General features: G+C 39.5%; 1 protein-coding gene across 1 annotated transcript in view; it reads right to left on the bottom strand.

The window, feature by feature from the left end:
* LOC112404053 (bifunctional 3'-phosphoadenosine 5'-phosphosulfate synthase 1) overlaps nt 1-19,080 on the bottom strand; it is a 59,882-nt gene extending 40,802 nt beyond the window's left edge. Inside the window, exons 1-5 of the mRNA XM_024751862.1 lie at nt 19,060-19,080; nt 12,455-12,568; nt 9,903-10,014; nt 7,263-7,468; nt 4,404-4,539 (exon numbers count right to left, since the gene is read on the bottom strand). Of these exons, the coding sequence (XP_024607630.1) occupies nt 4,404-4,539; nt 7,263-7,468; nt 9,903-10,014; nt 12,455-12,568; nt 19,060-19,080 (589 nt within the window). The remainder of the gene's footprint in view (nt 1-4,403; nt 4,540-7,262; nt 7,469-9,902; nt 10,015-12,454; nt 12,569-19,059) is intronic.
* Between the last annotated feature and the right edge of the window lie 4,231 nt (nt 19,081-23,311).

Consider the following 23,311-nt stretch of genomic DNA (forward strand, 5'->3'; position numbering starts at 1 on the left):
CCACTGTCTTGCCTCAAGGCCTGTTAACCATGGCACCAAGCTTTTCTATTTCATCTGCCTCTTTATGCTTTTTCTTTAGTAAAAACCATGAAACACTGAAGAAAACTTGGAGGGGAAAAAAAAAAAAAAAAAAAAGATAAAGGCTATGCCACTGTCTTCATAGCCTCAAGGCCTGTTAACCATGGCACCAAGCTTTTCTATTTCATCTGCCTCTTTATGCTTTTTCTTTAGTAAAAACCATGAAACACTGAAGAAAACTTGGAGGGGAAAAACCACCCCAAATGCACTATCTTAATATAACTGTTTTTGGGGTTTTGCGTAGTCTCCTAGTTTTTCTCCTTATGCACACGTTTTTACACAGATGTGATCAAATGTGTATGACGTTTTATATTCTGCCTGGCCCATTTTGGTCTAGTCACCTGTTTCTGACATCCTGTAGTCCTCTCAGAGCCACAGAGTTCATTGCTGGGTCCTAGGAAATTCTTTCTTTACGTACTCATTCAGGAAACTTACCCCACTTCGCCTGGATTCAATTACCAGGCGCATACAGATGGCTTCTGTTAGCTGCATCCCTAAGTCCTGAGCTTCCGACTCATCAGTTACAGAGACTTATTACTAACAATGTTTCAATAGACGCTGCTCATTACCACCCCACCCCTCAATTCCTTCACCTTCACTTACCACCCTCACATCTCAAGCCAAAAGCAGGTCCAGCTGCTGAAACCTGCACCTTCTCCTATACCTCATGTCTAAGTAAAGGAAGAGCCCCGGACTACAGTTTCTCTCCCTCTCCTCCGGATTTGACACCATCCAGTCCAGGAGCCAACACACCATGTTAACAAGTACGGTCTGATCCCTTTCCCTCCAGCAGACGGAAGGGGAAGAAGACAGTGAAGAAGGTTCTTCTCAGGATGCGCTGATTTCTGACAGGGGAAGGAACGGCAACCGAGAGTGTTTTCTGGTGGTGGGAGGAGGCTGGGCCCTGACCCCCAGAATACGTGCAGGACACAGGCTGCCTAATCTAGCGCCACGGCCACGGAACCCTGATGTGGCACAGTACAAACACCTGGGCTGGACCCCTGTGCTGCACTTTCTCAGCGAGGGGTCCGGGGACAACTGCAGCGCCCCAGCAGGGCAGCTGTGGGCAACGAATGAGCTGGTCAGCAGGGGAGCGCTGCTAACTCCTTCCCCCAGATTTCTCAGACCTGCGCTTCGCTGCCCAGCCCACAGGCAGAGCCCCGGCCTGCATCCCAACCACTAGACCCAGAATTACAACATCCGCCTGCTGTCTTCCGTTCAACTTCTCTGAAAACTGGCCTGCATACAGCAGTAATTAATAAATCTTCTCTTGCAGTCCTACGCAAGCTCTATTATCTGCCACTTTACCCCAAAGCTCTAAGTACAGGCATTTCTGATTTTCCCCAAATCAATACGGTAGCTGAACAAGAGCTGAACAACAACTCGACAAAGCTTTCTCAGATTTACTCAACACCGTGCTACCACATACTAGCTTGAGAGAAATGATGTCAGCGTTTCCCTTTGTAACCCAGCAGGACACCAGTACTCTGTGTGTAATAAACGCTAACTGGCTCTTACTTGGCTTAAGTGAAATTCAGTCTTTCTTTCCAGGACAGTGGTCAATCATCGGTGGTTCAAAGAACTTGCCATCAGGAACCGTGTCACCTTGCAATCACTGACGTGGGTATTAAAGACCTCTCAATCCTTCCAGCTACAGAATGGTCTAGAAACAGCAAAACTGATATCAATGTGCACAGGACAACAACCCACACAGGGTAATCAAAGATTACCCAATATTCCCTAAGACGAGGGAAGGAGAAGGAGGGAGAGGTAAGAAAAGAAACCCTAAGTAAAAGAAAAAAAATATTCCCTGTTTCCTCTCCCTTGAACTATGATTTGTACACAAGAGTAGATGACTTGTTATTGGCTTCCAGAAAGAGTTGAATAAGAACTATAAAGGGACCTCCTCAGTCTGTTGCTTATTTGCCTTAGTCTAAAATGGAAAAGTAAACAAAATAACACTCCATCATCTTTTTTGCCGGATTTAAGGCTAATAACCAGCTCTCAGCTACTTTAAACAAAGTTGCAATCACTCATTATGCAACAAATCCTCTAAATGATTTTAAATGTTTGGTACACAAGGAAGAATGTAAAACAGACGTAATACAAAGTCTTGGATTATGAATGATAATTTCTTGATAAGACCCCTCAACAGTGCTAAAAATTTATTTAGTAACACGAATTCCAGATATAAATTATTTTGAAAACAAATTAAAGTAAGCAAGGCGGTCTCGGCAAGTCCTCAGTGAAACATGTCCTGTTCACCAGAAAAAAAGAGAGAAGTCTACACATATTAAACTATCAGATGCTTCTGGATGGAAATAAACAAAGACCCAACTAGAAGTGTCTTATACAACTCAAACATGCATTAGGTCTTTGAATAACAAATCTGGATACAGAGGACCCAAGGGCTGGATCAGAAACTCAAACAGTATAAGATTCTTATGGATTCTCAGGGTACAAAATGGCTACCAGAGCTCCAAACACTGTACCCTTACATGACAGCATCCAAAGCAGGAGGAAGAGGAAGGATGGGAAAGGATAACTTTTTGTCCTCAGCCCGTTTCTTTTCAGGAAGGAAAACCTTTCCCAGAAGCCCCACCTGCTTACATCTCACGGGTCAAAACTGACTTACACACGGACCTTTAAGTCACACCGTGACAAAAGAGAAAGCGACACCATCACTGACTTATAGCAGTCATGATACAGTTCATGATACAGTCCTCTATGACTGGGCCCAAAACGTGTTAGCAAGAAAGAAGAAAACAAGCTGCTGTATAAGCAAGCGCCGAGTGTAATATTCGGAGAAATGCCCGCACAAGTAGTTTAAGCCAAATATGTGCTTCAAATTCAGAGGAGAGGAATAAAATTCGGAAGGAGGAATGGGGCACCACATTATCAAATACCGTAAGGGGGCCAAGCAAAAAACGTGCATGAACGAGGCAGGCTGGTGGGGACTGTGGAGCTCTGAAGAGTGTGTGTCCATCTCGGGCCTCCAGTTCTTGATCCCTTTCACATCATTTCAAGTAACAGCTAATTACGACACAGCTTAAGAAAAAACAGATACTCTTTCTCTTCCCTTTACTTGTATACCCTTTACTTACTGGTAAAACTAGCTTCCAACTCACGTAACAGAAATAATGACACCTTAACCTCTTGCTGTGTGCCAGGTACTGTTACAGTGCCTAAGCATCTGGGCTCATTTCACTTTTTAAAAATAAAAACCTATGTGTCAGGTACCATCACTGTCCTCGTGTGTACAACTAGGGAACTGAGCGGTAGAGAGGAAACCCCTTTCCCCACAGCCACGTAACTTCTAAGTGGTAAAGTAGGGGGCACTGTGCACACAGGACTCTGAATGACTACCAAGGATCTGAGAGGTCACAGGACCTAAACACAACTGATGAAATGGGAGCTCTTGCCCACATTCTGGAGTCACTTGGGAAGGCGGGCTTCTGCTTAATAAATACGGCTGGGTGGCCAGGTAGTTCCTTAAAAGGCATCCATATCCACCTGACTTTTCTCAGCCACATCTCCTCAATTTGTACACAGAAGATATTTTTAAAAGCAGCACCAATGCTTAGTGTTTAACCATTTCTGTAGTGGGTGAGAATTCACTAGCAGCATGATTGTAGGAGGCTTCAAATTCTTCAGACCTTAAAAAACAGCCTCCTAAAATCTACAGCGAATGCTGTGGCAGGCACCCGGAATTTGCAAGTGTGGGTGCACCCGTGTAAACACATCATTTACCTACTTCTGTGTAAAAGATCTGCTAATCACAGATGTCTAATATAAAAATCCCTGTCCTGGGGCACTTTCTAAGACAGTGTTATAAAGAACAGTTTCTACAAACTCTCTGTATTTACTGCTCCATTTCCTCCTAATCCAGAAATCTGAAATCATTATTAACCTACTCTTCAACAACTTTTTCTGTTACTTGTTGACAGTCTCTCTCTTCTACACCAGAAACTCCTGTCTTATTTATTTATGAATCCTCAGCACTTGGTACTCTGGCACATAAAGATGCAAAACAAACACTTGCTGAATGAATAGCAAATGTGATACTGTTGTTCTATTATTTTCTGCAGTGGTACATTCCACTCCAATAAGACATTCTGGGATATAAGGCACATTGATATGAGTGAACTACACAGGTTGATTCAGATTGACTACCTTTCCTTACATATTCCATTGCTAACTAAATTTATCTTTACTCCTCATTCTGTCTTACATTTTAGCAAGCATTGGAAAAAATCTTCAAGAACCTCCCCATCAAGGAGAAACTCCAAGTAATCCCATGTTAGATAATTAGGTCCATGTCTTACCTGCATTCATATCTTTAAACTTCTGCTTTAGCTCAGTAGGAGTAAGACGGTACTGATCAAGACCATCATTCCAATAAATTCGGTCCAAGACTTGAAGATCTCCTCCAATCAGCCAATCTCCTTGTTCCATAACCATCTAATGGCAAGAGAAAGGAGATCATTTTTTTTTAACAGGAACCAATATCAAAATAAGTAAGAACATTTCTCTCATACAAGCTAAATATACCTGTAAACTACTCTCATCTTAAGGTCAATGGTAAATCTGTTTGGTTTATCAACTGAACTGGCATTAGAGATGCTGCAGAATTAGAATATATTTTATAATTTTGCAAAGGATTTGTGACGCAGCTATTATATTTGCATACGAAACGCAAACAAAATCAAAATGAATAATTACGACTTTTTTAAGCAACCAAAACATTCTTTTCATTGCTGTTGTATGTTGATTAACAGAAAAGTGTGTGAGCCTGGGTCACCCCGCCCTCTTGTGTTCTCCAATCCTAAACTTTTGAGCAATTAAAGTATTGATGATGGAGCTGAACACAAATTCATGCCTTCCAATCTCCACACCATCTCAAATTTCTTTCGGCTCCACTCGTGTCCTTTCTCTGCATCTGAGAGGAGAAGATATACCCTCTAGGACCCATCCATTTTTGCAATGCAGCTCAAGCTCTTCCCCCACGGCTTCAACTTACCTGCTAACAATGCACCTCAACTGTGTAGTCACTTCCTGCCTGGTCTCCCTCACTAGTAGGTCTCTACCCATCCACCAAACCACTCATTCAACAAATATTCACTGAGCACTGGTATGTGTCTGGGCCTGTGCTAGGCACTGGGAAATACAGCAGAAAACGAGAGAGAAAGATCTTACTCCAACGGAGCTTATATTTTAGTGGGCGAGACAGAGGAGAAACCAGAGAACTATCAGCTAGTGATAAATAAACGTCGCAGAGAAAACAAACAGGGCACTGGAACACAGTGTCCAGGGAGTAGAGTGAATGGCATTTAAGAGAAAGGAGTTAGTAAATGCCTCTCTGAGGAAGGTGACATTTAACCTGAGATGATGAAAAGGAACTCGTCACGGAGATAAAGTAGTTCATGCAGAGGGACACCAAGTGCAAAGTCCTGGCGCAGAAACATGTTTCTGTCTTTGAGGAACAGAAAGAAAGCTAATGTGGCTAGAAGGTCAGAAAGGCCAAAGCAAGGAGAGGGGCAGCAGTAGTGGAAGAGATGGTGGAAGAAGGCCAGGGCCGGATCCCACACGGCCTCACAGGTTTTATTCCGATTACAATGAGCAGCCACTGGAGAGTTTTGAAGGGGGCAGTGATATGTTCAGATCTGTATTTTTAAAAGACTCACTCTGGCTGCACTAAGGAGAATGGATTTCAATGGGTATGACAGGAAGCTGGACTCCAGACAGGAGACCGGGAGGGCATGGCCGGTACCGGGGGGCATGGGGCTGGAAGAGGGACACCCTGCTCTGGACCACCCGGCTGGCTTCCTAAATCACCACGTCGTTTGTGACCCTGTCAAACCTGCCTGCCACCTCTCTGTTCCTAGGAAGGCAGAGCAGCATAGGGGAAAGAACACAGAAGACCTAAGACAGACTCTAATCCTGACACCTCACAGGTACCTCTGCAGCTCTGGGCAAGTTGAACCCACTCTAAGACTCCTCAGAATAAAGAAAATAACCTTGTCTACTTCTAAGGGTCACTGTAAGGACTGAAAAGCAGAAACGTGGCTGAAAAGCATAAATACATGTAAATTGCTATTATGACTTAACAAAATTTTAACACCTTGGAGTAGAAACTGAAGCCCAAGGTCCTCTCTCCCACTCGAACCACCAACTCTCTCTCAAACGCACCGAGTCTTTGCTCCCCCTACCGCAGAAACCTGGGAAGCCGTTTCTTACAGCTCCCTCCTATCCAAATCCTACTGGTTCCTCAAGGCTGCACACCAAGTACTAACTAACCTAAGAAGTCTTACAGACGGCTCTAAATAAAAATGGCACACAATATAAACAGCATTCACATATGTTCAGTGATTAAAAAATGTCTCCTCCAATGAATTCATACAAAAAGTACTCTCTAGTGGTAGGGATTACAGAGTACGTGAAGCTCTACATAAGCCAATAATGACTTTCTGCTAAGGATTATGGAAGATGGCTTTAAAGCCCAAGGTCCTGGATTCAAATCAGACCCTCATCCCAACCATAAGCTGCCTAACTTTGGCCAAGAACATATATCCCCCATAAAGTCTCAATTCCTCCATGTGTAAGATGGAAATGCCACCCATCCTATAGGTCTGCTATGTGGTTCAAAAAATTTACATAAGCATGGTTTGTAAACTATGTTATTTGTTATTAATAACTGTAGAATTTTAATGCTGAAGGAATGTCTGACACCATTAGTTCAACCTCCTTATTTTATAAAACAATATATTTACCTGTTTTTTAAGTTTATCACTTTTTTGTCCTACATAAGACAATGAAATGAAATTTAACACACTTCCATGATCTAAACAGCTGCTATATAAAGTTTCTAGGTAAAGCTACTAAAATTTCACTTAGTTTCTTTTCTTTTCTTTTTTTTTTTGGCTGCACCGTGCAGCTTGCAGGATCTTAGTTCCCCGACCAGGGGTCCAATCAGGGCCCTGGCAGTGAAAGCGCTGAGTCTAACTACTGGACTGCCAGGGAACTCCTTCGCTTAGTTTCTTTAAAAGTTCACACTAAGTTCCAGCCACGATTCTGCAAAATATTAACAGTTCCAATGGCATAGTTGATACACAGGTAATGCCTCACATTTCAGCACAAACATTATTGGCAAATCAAGACAAAATGCGGCAAGGTTTACTTAGGACCTTGATGTAGGGGTGGTTCTTGCATGTTGTTCCCCACTGCCTGGCACAGCGCTCCTCCTTCCTGTGCTCAAAAAACTCTGGATTGCGAAGAATAGCCACGCGGCGGCCCTCGTACATCAGAGCAAAAGCTGTGCAGCCATCCAGCCTCTCTTTATCTTCCTGAGTAGCTGTCAGAACTATCGGTACTGACAAGTTAATGACACCCCCTGCAGGGCACAAAAGAACATAAAGCACACAGCTTGCATTACTCAGCGGGCCTGACATCTACCTTTCACACTTCAGTAGACACTTCAAATAATAAAAGATTTATTGCTCCAGTGACAGTGTTCCACTGGTACCTGGCACAGAAAAGCAGGGAGAGAACAAGCAACAAACCCAGAGTTGAAAACAAAACAAAACAGCAAAAATTAAGAACATCAACACTGTGTGCAGCAATACTCCTCACAACCCCCATGAAACTGTCTTTAGGGGGAAGAATCGCAGAAGTTTAGGCAACTGTTGAATAAGGAAGAATCAGCGGGTTAAGCCTAACATCACCAAAAATATATGAGTAAGACAAAGAATTATGCTTCAGGGCCTTTACAGGAAAAATATTATAACTGATACTGCTGACAACTACATTTTGAGCGGCAAGTTGGTTAAGTAATTTGAGTATACTTGGTATACCTGGATATCCTTGAGAGAGGAAGATGAAAACACTCAAAAAGTTTTTTGTTTTTTAATCAGAATGGAACTGATGCCAGCTATCACTGGTCAGGAAACAAAGGTAGTAAATAATCAGTGGCTCCATTTAAACCAAAATATGTTGCCAGTATGAGACCAAAATATGAGACCAAAAGCACATTCTCAGTTCCCAACCTTTCAAGCGCTGAAAGTGTTTTTTTCTTTCCTATTCGTCATGCGCAAGTTAGAAAAATAAAATACACTCTCAGATTCATATGTGGATATTATTTACGTTATCAAAGAGAAACCACACTTTTTGGGAAATCATGGCATGCCTTCTTTGGGCAAAAGACGTCAACAAAATCAATGTTAACAGTTTGGTTGTTTTAAAATTACCACCGTAAGGTGGAGTTCAAAATGGAAAATTAATAGGTAGATTTACACCACACCCAAGACTAAGTCATAACTAAGGAGGCAGTCCACAAAGACTTTACCATTATTTCCAAGGAAGAAAATCAAGAAGTAAAATTTAATTCCTATGTTAAAGGTTCTTGAGAACAATGAGTAGGAATTACATTTTCTAGTATCTATTTTACTCCCCAGTCAAAAGAAGTTATAACACAGAAGAACGTGGTCGCAACTTTGCAGGGTTCTATGACTTTTTTTTAAAAGTTAAGTATTATCGTGGACGTACACTATTATGTTCGTTTCAGATGCGTAGTGATTCGTTCCACAGCATAGTGATTCAACATTTAAACATATTAAGAAATGATCACCATGATAAGTCTAGTAACCATCTGTCACCATACAAAATTATTACCATATTATTCCTTATGCTGTATATTATATACCTGTGACTTATTTATTTTATAACTGGAAGTTTATACACCTCTTAATCCCCTTCACCTATTTAGCCTACCCCCACCCCCTTCGGGCAACCACCAGTTTGTTCCCTGTATCTACAAGTCTGTTTTTGTTTCATTTGTTCTTTTGTTTTGTTTTTTAAATTCCACATATAAGTGAAAGCATATGGTATCTATCTTTCTCTGTTTGACTTATTCCACTTAGCATAATACCCTTCAGGTCCATCCATGTTGCAGCAAATGGCAAAAGTTCATTGTTTTTTATGGCTGCATAGTATTCCATTGTGTGTGTGTGTGTGTGTGTGTGTGTGTGTGTGTGTGTGTGTGTGTGTGTGTATATATGTATATATATATACACCACATCTTCTTTATCCATTCTCCTATTTATGGGCACTTAGGTTGCTTCCATATCTTGGCAATTGTAAATAATGTTGCAATGAACATATGTGAACATATATCTTCTCTAGTTAGTGTTTTTGTTTTCTTCACATAAATACCCAGAAGTGGAACTGCTGGATCATATGGCATAGTTCTTTAACATTTAGCAATATTTTCTTTATTGTAGTACATTAATCTTACCAACAATATACAAAGTTTAAGGTAGCTGGAATGTAATTACAATACCCTAAATATCAATTTCTTTGGCAAATTTTTTTTTTTTAGTGTTTTAAAAGAGTAGGAAGAACCATCCTTTTAACCACCTATTTCAGGACTCCTTAACTTGGGACTCCCTGATTCCTTGTTAGAGCACCCGGCTTAGGCAAGCATGGGCTTCAGCACAGCACAATTAGTAAGTATGTACACTTCCTGGGGAGAGGCTTTTTACCGTGATCAGGTAGATATGGCATAGGGAAACTGTATTTGTTTTTTAAATCCATTTTCAGCCTTAATCCACAGATTGTCCTTCTCCCCCTGCAATAAGTCACGATCAAGAAAACTAAAAATGGAAAGATCTCATGATACATTTAAAATATTCAGTACTGATATAATTTAGCCTTTAAGTGCTATCTCCGTTAAGATGTTACCAGTGCTCTCTATAAATAGTGACGAATCCCTGCAACTGTGTGCTTTCTTTTCCATACTCCACGTACTTGAGTATTTTACAATGTCTTACCATCCAGAAGACAATCGAAATGAAGACACTGCAAGTACTCCCTCTCTCTCATAAAGCCATTCAGCGGGGTTGCCCAACCTTCTGCCAACACCTGCACCCACTGCATATCCACCTAGTAAACGAGATAGTAAAGAAAAATGCTTTATTTCATGTACTTATGAACAAAAGCATTAATGGCTTTTTGGAGTTTAATTTTGAAAGCAATGGAAACGAACTTCTCAAGAATGTTTATAGATTTTACAAATCTAATAAACAATAAGGTCACTAGGAAAGTATGTATTTTTCTTAATAAATCTGAATAACATTAGGCTTCCCATAAGAAGAGCATCTCCTAAACCAGTGGTCCTCAAACTTTAATATGTATTAAGAAACCTCTGGAAGGCTTGTTAAATGAAGACTGCTCCACCCCCCAGTTTCTGATTTAGCTAGTTTGCTGTGGCACAAGGATTTGTATTTTTAACAGGTGCCCAGAAAATGCTAACAATGATGGTCTGGAAACTACACTCTGACAACCACCGTCCTGAACTAAAACAAACTTTAGATAAAATATTTACCAAAAAAAAATCCCTCACCAATGACAGAATACCCTTCATTTTACAAACACTATATTATTTCTTGAACTTTAAGATTTCTAGTAGATCCCATCAGAATATTAAAGAATTGATGAACTAACGCAAGTTGGATATGCTCATTTTTTAACTGTGTGTGTGTGTGTGTGTGTGTGTGTGTGTGTGTATATATATAAATATATATATATATATACATACATACATACATACACGGACCACTGATTCTCATATGAGAAAAGATAAAGCACCTGGCCAAGAGGTGTGCATTATGATGTGACTTACCATGTATACCCAAAGTATTAGGTTGGCATGTTCCACTGAAAAATCAAATAAAGCATTCCCCTCCTTCAATTCACAGGAAAAAATTATATTCGTGCACCAAATTGTTTCACTTTCAAGTTCTCCTCTTACTAATTTTTCCTAAACCTTTGACAATGGCCACTACTCTTCTCTATTGGAATCTAATTCTAGATGGTATCTATTATGGACTGAATGTTTATGTCCCCCTGAAAATATGTTGAAGCCCTAACTAACCCCCAATGTGAATGTATTTGAAGATAGGGCCCTGAAGAGGTGATAAAGAATAAATGAGGTCTAAAGGGTGGGTCCCAACCCAATAGGTCTGGTGCCCTCATAAGAGAAAGAGACACCAGAGCTCCCACAGACACCCTGTGAGGATAAGGTGAGAAGGCGTCTGACAGCAAGTCAGCAAGGGAGCCTCGCCAGGAAACAAATCAGCCAGCTCCTGGATCTTGGACTTTCTAACTTACTGAACTATGGGAAAATTAATTTCTGTTGTTTAAGCCATCCAGGGTATGGTATTTGTTATGGCAGCCTAGCATACATTATATGATGTAACCTAATTTTTTTAATTAATTACTTTGCATACTGCTGTGCAAAGAACAAACTACCATATTGAAAAAAAAGATCACATTCAGAAAAGGCAGCTGTTTTTCTGGGTTATTGAGTCTAACTGACCTGGATTCATATGCATTCATTCTCAGTTTCGTTCTCTCTCTCTCTCCCCTTCCCTCCTCCCTGCCCTGTGTGTGTGTGTGTGTGTGTGTGTGTATGTGTGTGTGTGTGTGTGTTCGTTCATTTGATGCACAGTCTGTCAGTGACAAAATCTATTGTGCCTTTGCAAAGTCAGCTTTGAGTGTCTCTGCTCTCCAACTCTCCCTCTCTCTGCTCCCCTGCAGCATGTCTTAGCCTCTGGTCAGAAACCCAATCACACAAATCACCTAGATAACGTACTCCTATCAGGAATGTAAGTCTTTGAAGAGTCTTCCTCCGACCTCAGAAGGCTTGGGGGGTTATTTTTCTTTCTCCTTACTTGCACATTTGGCACCTCCCTGGGTGTCCGGGATTTAAACTATATTAAAAGAAAGGCTGGGAAATTCTAGTCCCGGTCCACGTTCTTATTCCTAAATCTCTCCATTTTTAAAGTATATCTGAATGACACAATTTAAAATTCTCTAAGATTTGAAAGTGATAAATTATAGTCACCATTGTCATATCTAGTTTAACTAAGTTTTTTATTGGGAAAAACACCTAATGCTATTATTAGAGCTAACATACACAACAGAATTATTCTTCACGATATAAGAAAGGGAAAGTCAGGGTTTTGACAAGGGATTGGAAAACATGTTTAAAGGGAAAAAAATGTTCATTTTAATTATTTAATTATTAAAGGTTTTTAACCTTTTAGAACCCATTCCTTCTGATAAGCCTAAAAATATTACATAATCTTTGTTCTTTGATATTTCATAATAAATGTTATGACTAAAATGAAATCAAAGCCATGGTAATTTGGAAATATGGTTTTACAAATGAAACATATTTCCCATCCCTCGGGAATTGTGATATACACAACTACCACTATCACCCACACCCTCAAACACAAAAATAAAATCACAAATTCTATAGACTAACCACTATACATAAGGTTAAATCACTCAGTAGGAAAAGGAACAAAGCACTCACTTTATTAATTTTCAATGCTGGTAATGTTTCTGCATCTGTTTTTGCCAAATGAAGTTTATTTTCTGGCACATACAGTTCTTTCACTTCATAAGAGGCATCCACAGGTACAATATCCTATACATCCACAAAAGTACAGTTAAATGTTTGATTCAACAATTTAGCTTTCCCCAAAGGGTATCTTAATGAAGAAAATTAACATTTCAAAATGAGACTTAAAAAACGAAGTGTAAGACAGGGATTTAATGCTGTACCTCCCAATCAATTTTCCTAGTGACAGCTGGTCTACTTGCAAGCAGGTAACATCCCACACGCAAGACTTCATTAATCATAATCTCCCACTATCTAGTGAGACAGAAATTCCTGGAATATGCCATATAAGTCAAGATCATGCAACGGCAAAGAAGAGGTAACCTCAAGTAAGGGGTAATGATAAAAATAATTTGGAAACAAAGAAATAAACAAAAAAAGCACTCTAAACATAATCATTATTTTCTGTAACATATTATAAAACCATTTCATTCCAGCTTCCACGTGCATCTTTGCCACCACTGTCACTAAAGCCACCTTCTTAGTCATGTAACACAGTATTCCAGAGCACGTCAGCTCTACTCCCACCACTGCAGTTTGAGAAACAGTACTCTCTGATGTCTTACAAAATGTAGTCCGGAAATTTTAACCAAGCTTCCTAGTATTCATTTATATCACATTGGGACAGTGCTCTATCTCATTTGTCCCACAAGTATCTGTCTGTAATTACCACAAACTTATATACTGCTCTTATACACTGCTCATCCAGTGATCTTTACAAGGCCTATTCACACTTGTCATATACCTAGGAATAATTAGTAAATGTGTTTTTTGGGGTTTTCCTTTTTTTTTTCTTTTTTGCCCACACTGCACAGCATGCAGGATCTTAGTTCCCGGACCAGGAATCAAAGCGGCGCCCCCTGCAGTGGAAGAGCAGAGTCTTTTTTTTTTCTTCTTTTTTTTGACATCTTTATTGGAGTATAATTGCTTTACAATGGTGTGTTAGTTTCTGCTTTATAACAAAGTGAAGCAGCTATACATATGAAGGGCAGAGTCTTAACCACTGGACCACCTGGGAAATCCTACCAAATGTGTTTAATTACTTTAAAACTTTCCAGTCAAATCAATCAAGTAATCTCTATAAGCATACAAAACTGGCACTGATTAAGGGTTTTCCATATGTATCCAAGCAATAATTTCTTATGCAAAATAAATTAATTCTCAAGAGAATGAGAAGACAAGCCACAGACTGAGACAAAATATCTGGAAAAGGCATATCTGAAAAAGGACTGTTACCCAAAATATACAAAGAACTCTTAAAACTCAACAGTAAGAAAAGAATCCTATTAGAAAATGGGACAGAGACCTGAACAGACAACTCACAAAAAAGATATACAGATGACAAATAAGTATATGAAACGATACTCTACATCATATATCATCAAGGAAATGCAATTTAAAACAACAATGAGATACCACTATTAGAATATACTTATTAGAATGACCAAAATCCAAAACACTGACCACATCGAATGCTGACAAGGATGCGGAGCAACAGGAACTCTCATTCACTGGTGGTGTGAATGCAAAATGGTACAGCTGCTTTAGAAGACAATCTGGTGATTTCTCACAAAGCTAAACATACTCTCACCAAATAATCCAGCCATCATGCCCCTTGGTATTTATCCAAATGAGGTGAAAACTTACATCCACCTGCACACAGATGTTTATAGCAGCCTTACTCATAATTGCCAAAACTTGAAAACAACCAAGAAGTCCTTTAGTAGATGAATGGATAAACTGTGGTACATCCAGACAATGGAATATTAATTATTCAGCACTAAGAAGAAATGAGCTATCAAGCCATGAAAAGACATGGAGAAAACTTAAATGCAGACTACTAAGTAAAAGAAGCCCGTTTGAAAAGGCTACATATTGTATGATTTCAACTATGTGACATTCTGAAAAGGCAAAACTATGGAGACAGTAAAAACATCAGTGGTTGCCCAGGGTTACAGGGGAGGGGAGAAGGGACGAATAGGAAGAACACAGGGGATTTTCTAGGACAGTGCAACTATTCTCTATGATACTACAATGGTGTATAAATGTCATTACACATTTGTCAAAACCCATAGAAGGTTCAATGCTAATGTAAACTATGAACCATGGATGATAACAATGTGTCAATGTAGGTTCTTCAATTATAACAAAGGTACCACTCTGGTGAGGGATACTGGTAGCAGGATAAGCTGTGTGTGGCAGGGAGGGGAGCCATGGGAGTTCATTCTCTATACTTTCCACTCAAGTTCTGCTGTGAACCTGAAACTGCTCTAAAAAATAAAACCCATTTTAAAAAAGGCATAACAACAGAAAAAGTAATTCAAAATGAATATTAATGGAAGAACCAGGTGTTTAAGGACAATACCTACTACTTTTAGAAAGAAAATGTTTGGGAAGAAACTTCAACTTACATTCGGACTTTCATTAATATCTTCAGTAGTGGAAAAAAGCAAAGTCAGATATGTGTCTCAACGCTAGACGATCTCACGAAAGCCTGAGTGCTACCACTCAAGCAGTCCGTATGGGTTCTGAGAATCTAGAAAGAATTATTCTACTACATTTTTCTGATATTCTGTTCCCTCAGAGATGGAAGAGCACTGGCTAAATCATGTACCAAAATCAAGCGCCTCCTACCAGTAAATTCAAGGCCTCTGATCTTTTTCATGAAAAACCCAAGAATGAATAAGAAGAGTAAACATGAAGGAAAAAAGAATAAAATTAAAAGACATAAATAAAGAAGCACTGCTTACTACCACACCACGTTCAGCTAGGTCTCTGGAGGCCCTTTGTCCTTTGAGCATCCCAGTACTCATGGGAAAGTAGAAAGTGTGTGTTAAGCACAAACTCCGCACAGCACAGGGCACTTCATAAACCTTCCAGACCGCCTTCTGCAATTAAGCCTGCAGTAGGTACCCATAGCAGACGCTATTTATTGTATTTACTAACGGTAAACACGACATGAGGGCATCAAAGAATAATGATGAAGAAGAGAGACAGCTTCCACTGGCTGCCTCAATTTTCTCTTTGTAGATGTAAATACCATACAACCTTGTAAAGACTCTTTTAAATCTAGCGAGAGAAATAGCTTAAGGTAGTCCATTCTGTACCTTCTAACTCCAGGAATTATTTTTAATACATTTATTTTAAATTATAAAACAGCAATAAAGAGAATGTGGAAAGGAGAAAAACCCATCACCCTATATATGGCTATTATTGTCATTGCTGTATATTCCCCTCCAAGCGTTTTTCACCCATGGGCATTACACGGCAACTGGTAGTTTCAGCATTTTTTACAAAGGCTATTACTCCATCAACCAGAAAACAAAAATTCAGAATCAGCTTTTCCCAGAACAGTATGATGTGCATTAAGGGAACTGCACACACTCCCTATATGTTCAATTAGCTTCTTGGACATGTAAAGCTCTGAAAGGTACCTTGAGGAACACACATTTTTGTAAAATAAAGAATTTAAGTCCTCCACACTAGGAACAAATGCTAAATTAAATTACACAAAAAGTCAGGCATTCATTAGGGCTTTTGTGAGAAAGAGCATGGTAGTTTCACAAAACACACTTGAAATTAAATATCTGCATTAATCACAAAACATTAGACACACAACATTTTCAAAACCAAAAAGAGCTACAAGAATGCAACACAGGTCTATAGGTCAGTTATTTCTGATTTTTGTACTTAAGACCTGAGTTCAGATTCTAACAGTGCAACCTTGAGCAGGTTATCTAACATTTCTCACCTTGTCTCCGTCTCAGCTGTTTAACAACACTGCCACCAAAAAGTGTGTGTGTGTGTGTGTGTGTGCGCGTGTGTGTGTGTGTGTGCGTGTGTGTGTAGTTACGGGGCTGCTGTGACAAATGACTTAAAGTATGTAAACTGCGGGGCTCACATTTACTGGATGCTAACAACAATACCAGCAATGTTCTAAGGGCTTCACGTGAATTAATTCATTTAATTTTCATGCAATCCTACCTATGAAAATAGAAGAGGCTATTGCTATCCTCCTTTTACAGATGAGGAAATTAAGGCTCAGGAGACGTTAATAACGTGCCCCAAATCCCTGTTGTACTGTGTTCCAACATGCTTACCACACAAATAAATACTCAATAAATAATAGTTACAGTGTGCTTGCTACATGCCAGGAACTGTCCTAAGCACTCTACATTTATTAATAGAATCCTCAGTACAATTCTGAGACAGGTACTATTTTTATTTCCCATTTCACAGATGAGAGAATTGAAGCCAGAGAAATCAGGTTATTTTTTCCAAGGTCGCACAGTTAATTGATAAGTGTTGGAACTGGGATTCCAACTCAGGTCCCAATACTATTCTCCTCCAAATAAGAAAACAAATTTTAAAAGAAAATTAAAAGAAAAACCTTTACTGTTTTTCCCATAAAACTAAGTTATGAAACATTTTGCCACATTAACTTGTTCTTAGTTTACTTTCATGATTTTATTAAACATTTACAGTTCCCAGGGTTTCTGGTCAGTGTGTGATCTTTCTGTGTCCTAGACAAAAGTAAAGATATTCAACATTTCAGTTACATCTAAACATTTCTATTAATAACAAGTGAACGATGTTCAACCAACTTTCTCAAACTCCATCACTGTGAATAAATTGAAAACCTCCACTTCCACCACTTGAGACCCCTTAGAACTTTGAAAACCAGAATCACAGTCTGGGAATAAATGACACAGGAACTCCAGGGAAGAGAAGAATTTCACTGATACAAACAACTCTACGTAAAACATTCTTTGCCATCTCTGAAGCGTATATTATTTTGTAAGGATGAGATGCCTTTTTTGTGATGGGTGTTGACTACTCTCCCCCACCTCCCATTTACCACTAATAGCTGTCAACAATCTTGGAGGGTCAGAGGAGCGCATCCAACAGACTAAATCTTTTCATCTCTGTTGGATTGCAACAGGGCATTTTTAGCTGGTTTCCTAAGCCATCATCACTAGAGTCAGCTCACAAATACTAATGAATAGCAGCAGTGCACACCGCCCACTGTAATGCTCCCAGCACATGGCAGGGTGCGTCTCCGCCTTGCCTCCACCCTGGAATCCCCCCTTCCGTAGAACGCCACGACACTGGAGTGTACACTCAGGTATGTGAATCTGCTCCCTCTGAAGAGACTCTGTTCAGAGTAAGAACTGAGAACCAACAAATGTTTCTTTCTATACATCGTGTCTATTTCTTTCCAACCACACCCTAAGTTAAAAAACAGATTACAAACAGTTTGTGAGCAAATCCAAGAGAACTAGTTTGAACATGAAAGAGTGGTATCTATATTATAAATCCAACCAAATTATTTTTTTATGCTCTGTACACTAATAATGCCACAGCTTTAGTAACGCATGTTAGTAATGTGCTGCTTTGTATGCATGAACTTACAGGCTGTAATCACTTTCTTTTTTTTTTTAATTTTTTTTGGCCATGCCACATGGCTTGCAGGATCTCTGTTCCCCAACCAGGGTTCAAACCCGTGCCCCCTGCAGTGGAAGTGTGGAGTCCAAACAACTGGACCGCCAGGGAATTCCCCTATAATCACTTTCTTTTCAAAATGGAGGGAAGTCGTTCGAGAAAATAATTTTAAATTACATAAAATTTTATTGTTTAATATTTATAATTAAAATTTTATTAAAATTATTTAAAAGGCTTCCCTGGTGGCGCAGTGGTTGAGAGTCCGCCTGCCGATGCAGGGGACACGGGTTCGTGCCCCGGTCCGGGAAGATCCCACATGCTGTGGAGCGGCTGGGCCCGTGAGCCATGGCCGCTGAGCCTGCGCGTTTGAAGCCTGTGCTCCGCAACGAGAGAGGCCGCAACAGTGAGAGGTCCGCGTACCGCAAAAAAAAAAAAAAATTTAAGTATAAAACTGTTTTCATTACAAGCATGTCACAAAATTCTTCCCTTTTCAAAATTCACACCCTGCAATTATTTTAAACTGAATTTTAACCTCACAACTTAAGATATAAAATTCTTCTGATATCTAACCAATGGCAAAATAAAGGTTCAAGAGGTTGCTACTGTTTTTCTCTTCTAAAAAGGTACATAAAGTGAGCACTTTTGGAATTAACACAAACATAGCAGGAGCCAACAGGAACATGGAACACATACTCAGAGGAAGCGAGTTCTCTGTGGACTGGACAACTATCAGGAAGACAAAAAGGTTTTAAAATGCAGACACAGCCAGTTCCTAGCACATTCTACTGACAAATAGTTTTCGTTTCCAAACCCTCTACTGAACATCTAAAAGAGTCAAAACCACCTCAAAGTGAGACAAGAGATCTGGACAACAGAACATGAAGTCCCTGCCACACGAGCTACCCATTTTAGTTGGGATTCATTTGGATTCCCAGAGACACAGTCAGCCGTTAGAAAATAATGTGTTCTTCTGAAACCTGTACAAATGAAACCCTTCATTTCAGGAAATTTCCTTTAAAACAAAAATAGATCACAAGCCAGGTCAGGAACAAGTGTTCATGTACCTAACCCCTTACTTCCAGTTTTAAGAGCTCCATAGTCGCCAAGTATTTAAGGGTAGAGAGGAAACAGGGAGTGCTCCTAGGAGTTCTCCTGAGTAGGGGGTCAGTAAACAATTCACATGCTACCATTAATGAGGTAGGTCTAGAAATATTTTAAAATTTAATTTTAAAATGTAACATGGATACTCAAAACTTTTTCTTTTTTTTTTTGCTTGACTGACTAAATACAATCTAAGACCTAACATATGTTGTATCCATATCTTTGTTCAAAGAGAAAATTGTTTTTTTCCTGGAAACTGGCCGGCAGAACAAACAACATTCACTACCTGAAAACAGTAGTTCTCGCCTTCTCTTTTTAATCTTCCTAAAGAACTGTGAATAAGTTAATAAAGACAGTGACTTCACATTTTAAATTTTTCCTATAAGTATTTTCTGAACTTTTTCTTGAGCCAAATCTCAACAGATTTGAACACTAGAGCTCAATCATCTTTTTATGAAACTATTAAATTTCTATTATCTAAGCTACATGTCTGCAAAGCACGAACACCAACGACATACTGGCATCACTTTAAAACTGAGCTGCAAAGTCTGATTTTACATGCAGTATAAAACCCATTTAGAGCACTAAACCACCATTTCATAAGAAGACAAACCCTTAAATAATTTATAGCACTACTAAATCTAGAGTTCCTAGTAGATTTAAAAACAGTATTTAAAATATCACTTTAGATTAAAACTATCAGCAAGAAGCCTACTTCTTTATGTCATAACCCGCCAAGTTAAAATGCAATACCAGCAGGCCATCTAGTGACCATTCAAGGGTTAGGAAAAAACTTAAATAAAAAACCCTCAGTATTTTCCAGTGTCTTCTATCTTCTTGGATAAAAATGTGCCAACTGAAGCATACTGAGAAAATAAAGATGCTCTGACCAAATACTGAGAAATTAAGTATTTATTTAAATGACCACACTGCCTATACCAATTATACTATGTAAGCCAGATCAAAAGAGAAATATGACAATCCAGAGATGACAGAAACAAAATACCCATCATCCTAAAATACCCACTGTAGACCACACTAAAAATATTTTTTCCTGGGCTTCCCTGGTGGTGCAGTGGTTGAGAGTCCGCCTGCCGATGCAGGGGACACGGGTTCGTGCTCCGGTCCGGGAGCAGTGAGGGCCCCGCGTCCCGCAAAAAAAAAAAAAAAAATTTTTTTGTTGGACAGTGAAAATCAATTCCATATCTTAATAATGATAAAATTTCATATTCTAAGGCAAATCAAGGAAAATTTAAACATGAAAAATTTTCACTGCCCTTTGACCTCTCTCCCCTCTACTGTGCATTGTGTATCTGCATTATGCATTGGCCTAACCTTCCCCACTGGCAGAAATTCATGTTCAATCATAAAGAGCAATGTTCTCCTAGCATCAACAAGACAACTCCTTAAAAGATAATATTCCTTCTTGGGGACTTCCCTGGTTGGCGCAGTGGTTAAGAATCCGCCTGCCAATGCAGGGGACACAGGTTCGATCCCTGGTCCGGGAAGATCCCACATGCCGCGGAGCAACTAAGCCCATGTACCACAACTACTGAGCCTGCGCTCTAGAGCCCGCGAGCCACAACTACTGAAGCCCGCGCACCTATAGCCTGTGCTCCGCAACAAGAAAAGCCACCACAATGAGAAGCCTGTGCATCACAACGAAGAGTAGCCCCCACTCGCCACAACTAGAGAAAGCCCACGCGCAGCAACGAAGACCCAATGCAGCCAAAAATAAATATATTAATTAATTTAAAAAAATATATAACATTCCTTCATGATCTTGTAAGAGGCCACAATGACCCCCACTTTGTACTCACAGATCTGGATTGTGAAAACTATCTACGTCATTTAATGTACAGCCCTCTGTCTCAAAAACCTATATAACTGTGCTTTGACCTTTAAGGGCAGAACAGTCCTCAGAGCTTGCTGAGGGCCTGTTCCTGGGTTAAAATACTCTATCTGACTCGAATAAAGTTTTCCATTTCTTTCTTAGATGGATTAATTTTTTCTCGACAGTAAAGAATGTTAAAGAAACAATACCTGGTAGAATTCATTTCAGAAGAGTCTCTCCAAAGTAATACGGAGCATCAGACAGAAAAAATTCCACTTATCACCAGAGGAGGCAGCACTTGTCAAACACCTGAACTATCCTGAGACAAACAACTTGACCTCCCTGAATCTGTTTCCTCATCAGTAAAATGAGGAAAATTATAACTACTTCTCAGAGTTTTAACAAAAATTAAATGCAATAATGCTACTGAAGGGACTACCAAAGGCTTTGCACATGCTAAGAGTTCTGCTCTTCCATCTCTACCTGCGCCATTCCCTGCCAGCACTCACAATTATATTCTTAGACATAATGCTAGTCAATGAAGAACCTCTAATCTTCACACCCCCACTCAAAGCACACACTAGAAAGCTATGGAGATTTAGTTACTATTCCCTGAAAACACCATTGCACTCGACATCTTCATCCCCTCCACCCGCAATCTGTATTTGTGATATTAGCTCTACCATGTGAGCTCACATAACCCACCCCTGGAAAACCTAACAGATTATCTTTGTGGAACTTCCCTGGTGGTGCAGTGGTTAGGACTCCAAGCTCCCAATGCAGGGGGACCGGGTTCGATCCCTGCTCAGGGAACTAGATACCCCATGCATGCCACAACCAAGAGTTCACATGCCGCAACTGAGGAGCCTACGAGCCGCAACTAAAGGAGCCTGCCTGCCACAACTAAGACCTGGCACAACCAAAATAAATAAACAAATAAATAAAATATTTTTTTAATGTCTTTGTGATGACAATGAAGTTGAATTGCACTGGCTACCCCTGGACCACCAGGGAGAAGGAGCTTGTTAGGAAAAGCACATTACACTAAGTCACCTTGCGATAAGGGTGCAGCAGGCAAAGAAACTCCTTGTATCACCAACTGGCCATAAACTCTGAGCTGAACGTCAGGTATGCACCGGCTTCCCCATGTATCCTAATGTTCATCTGAGATTCAACTTTGTGAGAAAATCAAAGGAGAATATGCCAGAACAGAAGTAGTTGGGTACGTGTGCATATTTCTTCCTTCAATTGTACTCTTCAATTCTACATCATGTTATAAAAGAAAAAAAAGAATTTATATAGTCATTCTAGTTTATAAATAATGGTAGTAAGGACCAAAAATTAAGGTCCATGAGGCAGGAATCTGTACTGTCTAATTCACTGCCACATCCACAGTGGTTTACAACAGTGCCTAGCATGTATGGCACTAGGTATTTGTTAAATTAACTCACAGGATCAACCAGTACAAACAGAAATACATACTTTCAATGGGAAGTGAAGTCATTTACTTAGGAAAGCATATAACTGAAATCTTTTCGCCAAAACAGCGTGGTTCCCAAAAAAGCAATTGCATTAAGGAGGCATTTACATTTATTCTTTTGTCACCACCCAGCTTTAGAATAAAAATGAGTAATTTTCAAAAGAAAATTTCCCTGTCTTAAACTAACATAACCAGAATACCTTTCTGGCCATAAATTTAATTATATTGTACTTGAGTTGTAATAAGAACACTCTTGAAAGTAAAAGCCAGAGGCATATGAAAATGAATTCTAGGAATTCATGTACCTGGAATCCTAGGTATGGAATCCAGTAAGTTCAGGAACAAGTCAGTTAATATCTCTGAAATACTTCATAGGTTTACTCTGTGAATAAAACTAGACAACATACACAAAGTACTCTGCAAAGACCAAGTAGGAAACCACCAAAGTAATTCAAGGGTGAGGTGGTTAGAAGCTAAAGTAGGACAAAAGACCACTTCCCCTGAGATTCTAACAATCAAAGCAAATATTTTAAAAGACACAAAGCCCCACATACATGTCCCTTACAGTAAGTAGTCACTAGATGTTAGTTTATCTATCCCTCTTTTTCAAAACCTTGAATGAAACTGTCCAATTATCAGATTGTCTAGCAAGAATAATATAGACTAATATCTGTATAAAAGGAAGAATAATAGGTATAACCATTAATTAGGAACAAACAAATTGGGAGCAAGGCATTAAGGCCACAGAGACCAGAGACTAAGGCAAGCCATGGCATCAAAAAAAGAAAAGAAGTAAACACTGTGGTGAAATGCATAAGGACAATAATTTCTAAAAAAGCAGCTTGAAACCAAACTATGGAGAAGCTTGAACACAAATTACCTTAATTCTATAAACAACGGGAAAAAAAATCAA

The sequence above is a fragment of the Neophocaena asiaeorientalis genome, unplaced genomic scaffold (genome assembly GCF_003031525.2).
Source record: "Neophocaena asiaeorientalis asiaeorientalis breed wild unplaced genomic scaffold, Neophocaena_asiaeorientalis_V1.1 scaffold584, whole genome shotgun sequence".
In the NCBI taxonomy this organism is placed as follows: Eukaryota; Metazoa; Chordata; class Mammalia; order Artiodactyla; family Phocoenidae; genus Neophocaena; species Neophocaena asiaeorientalis.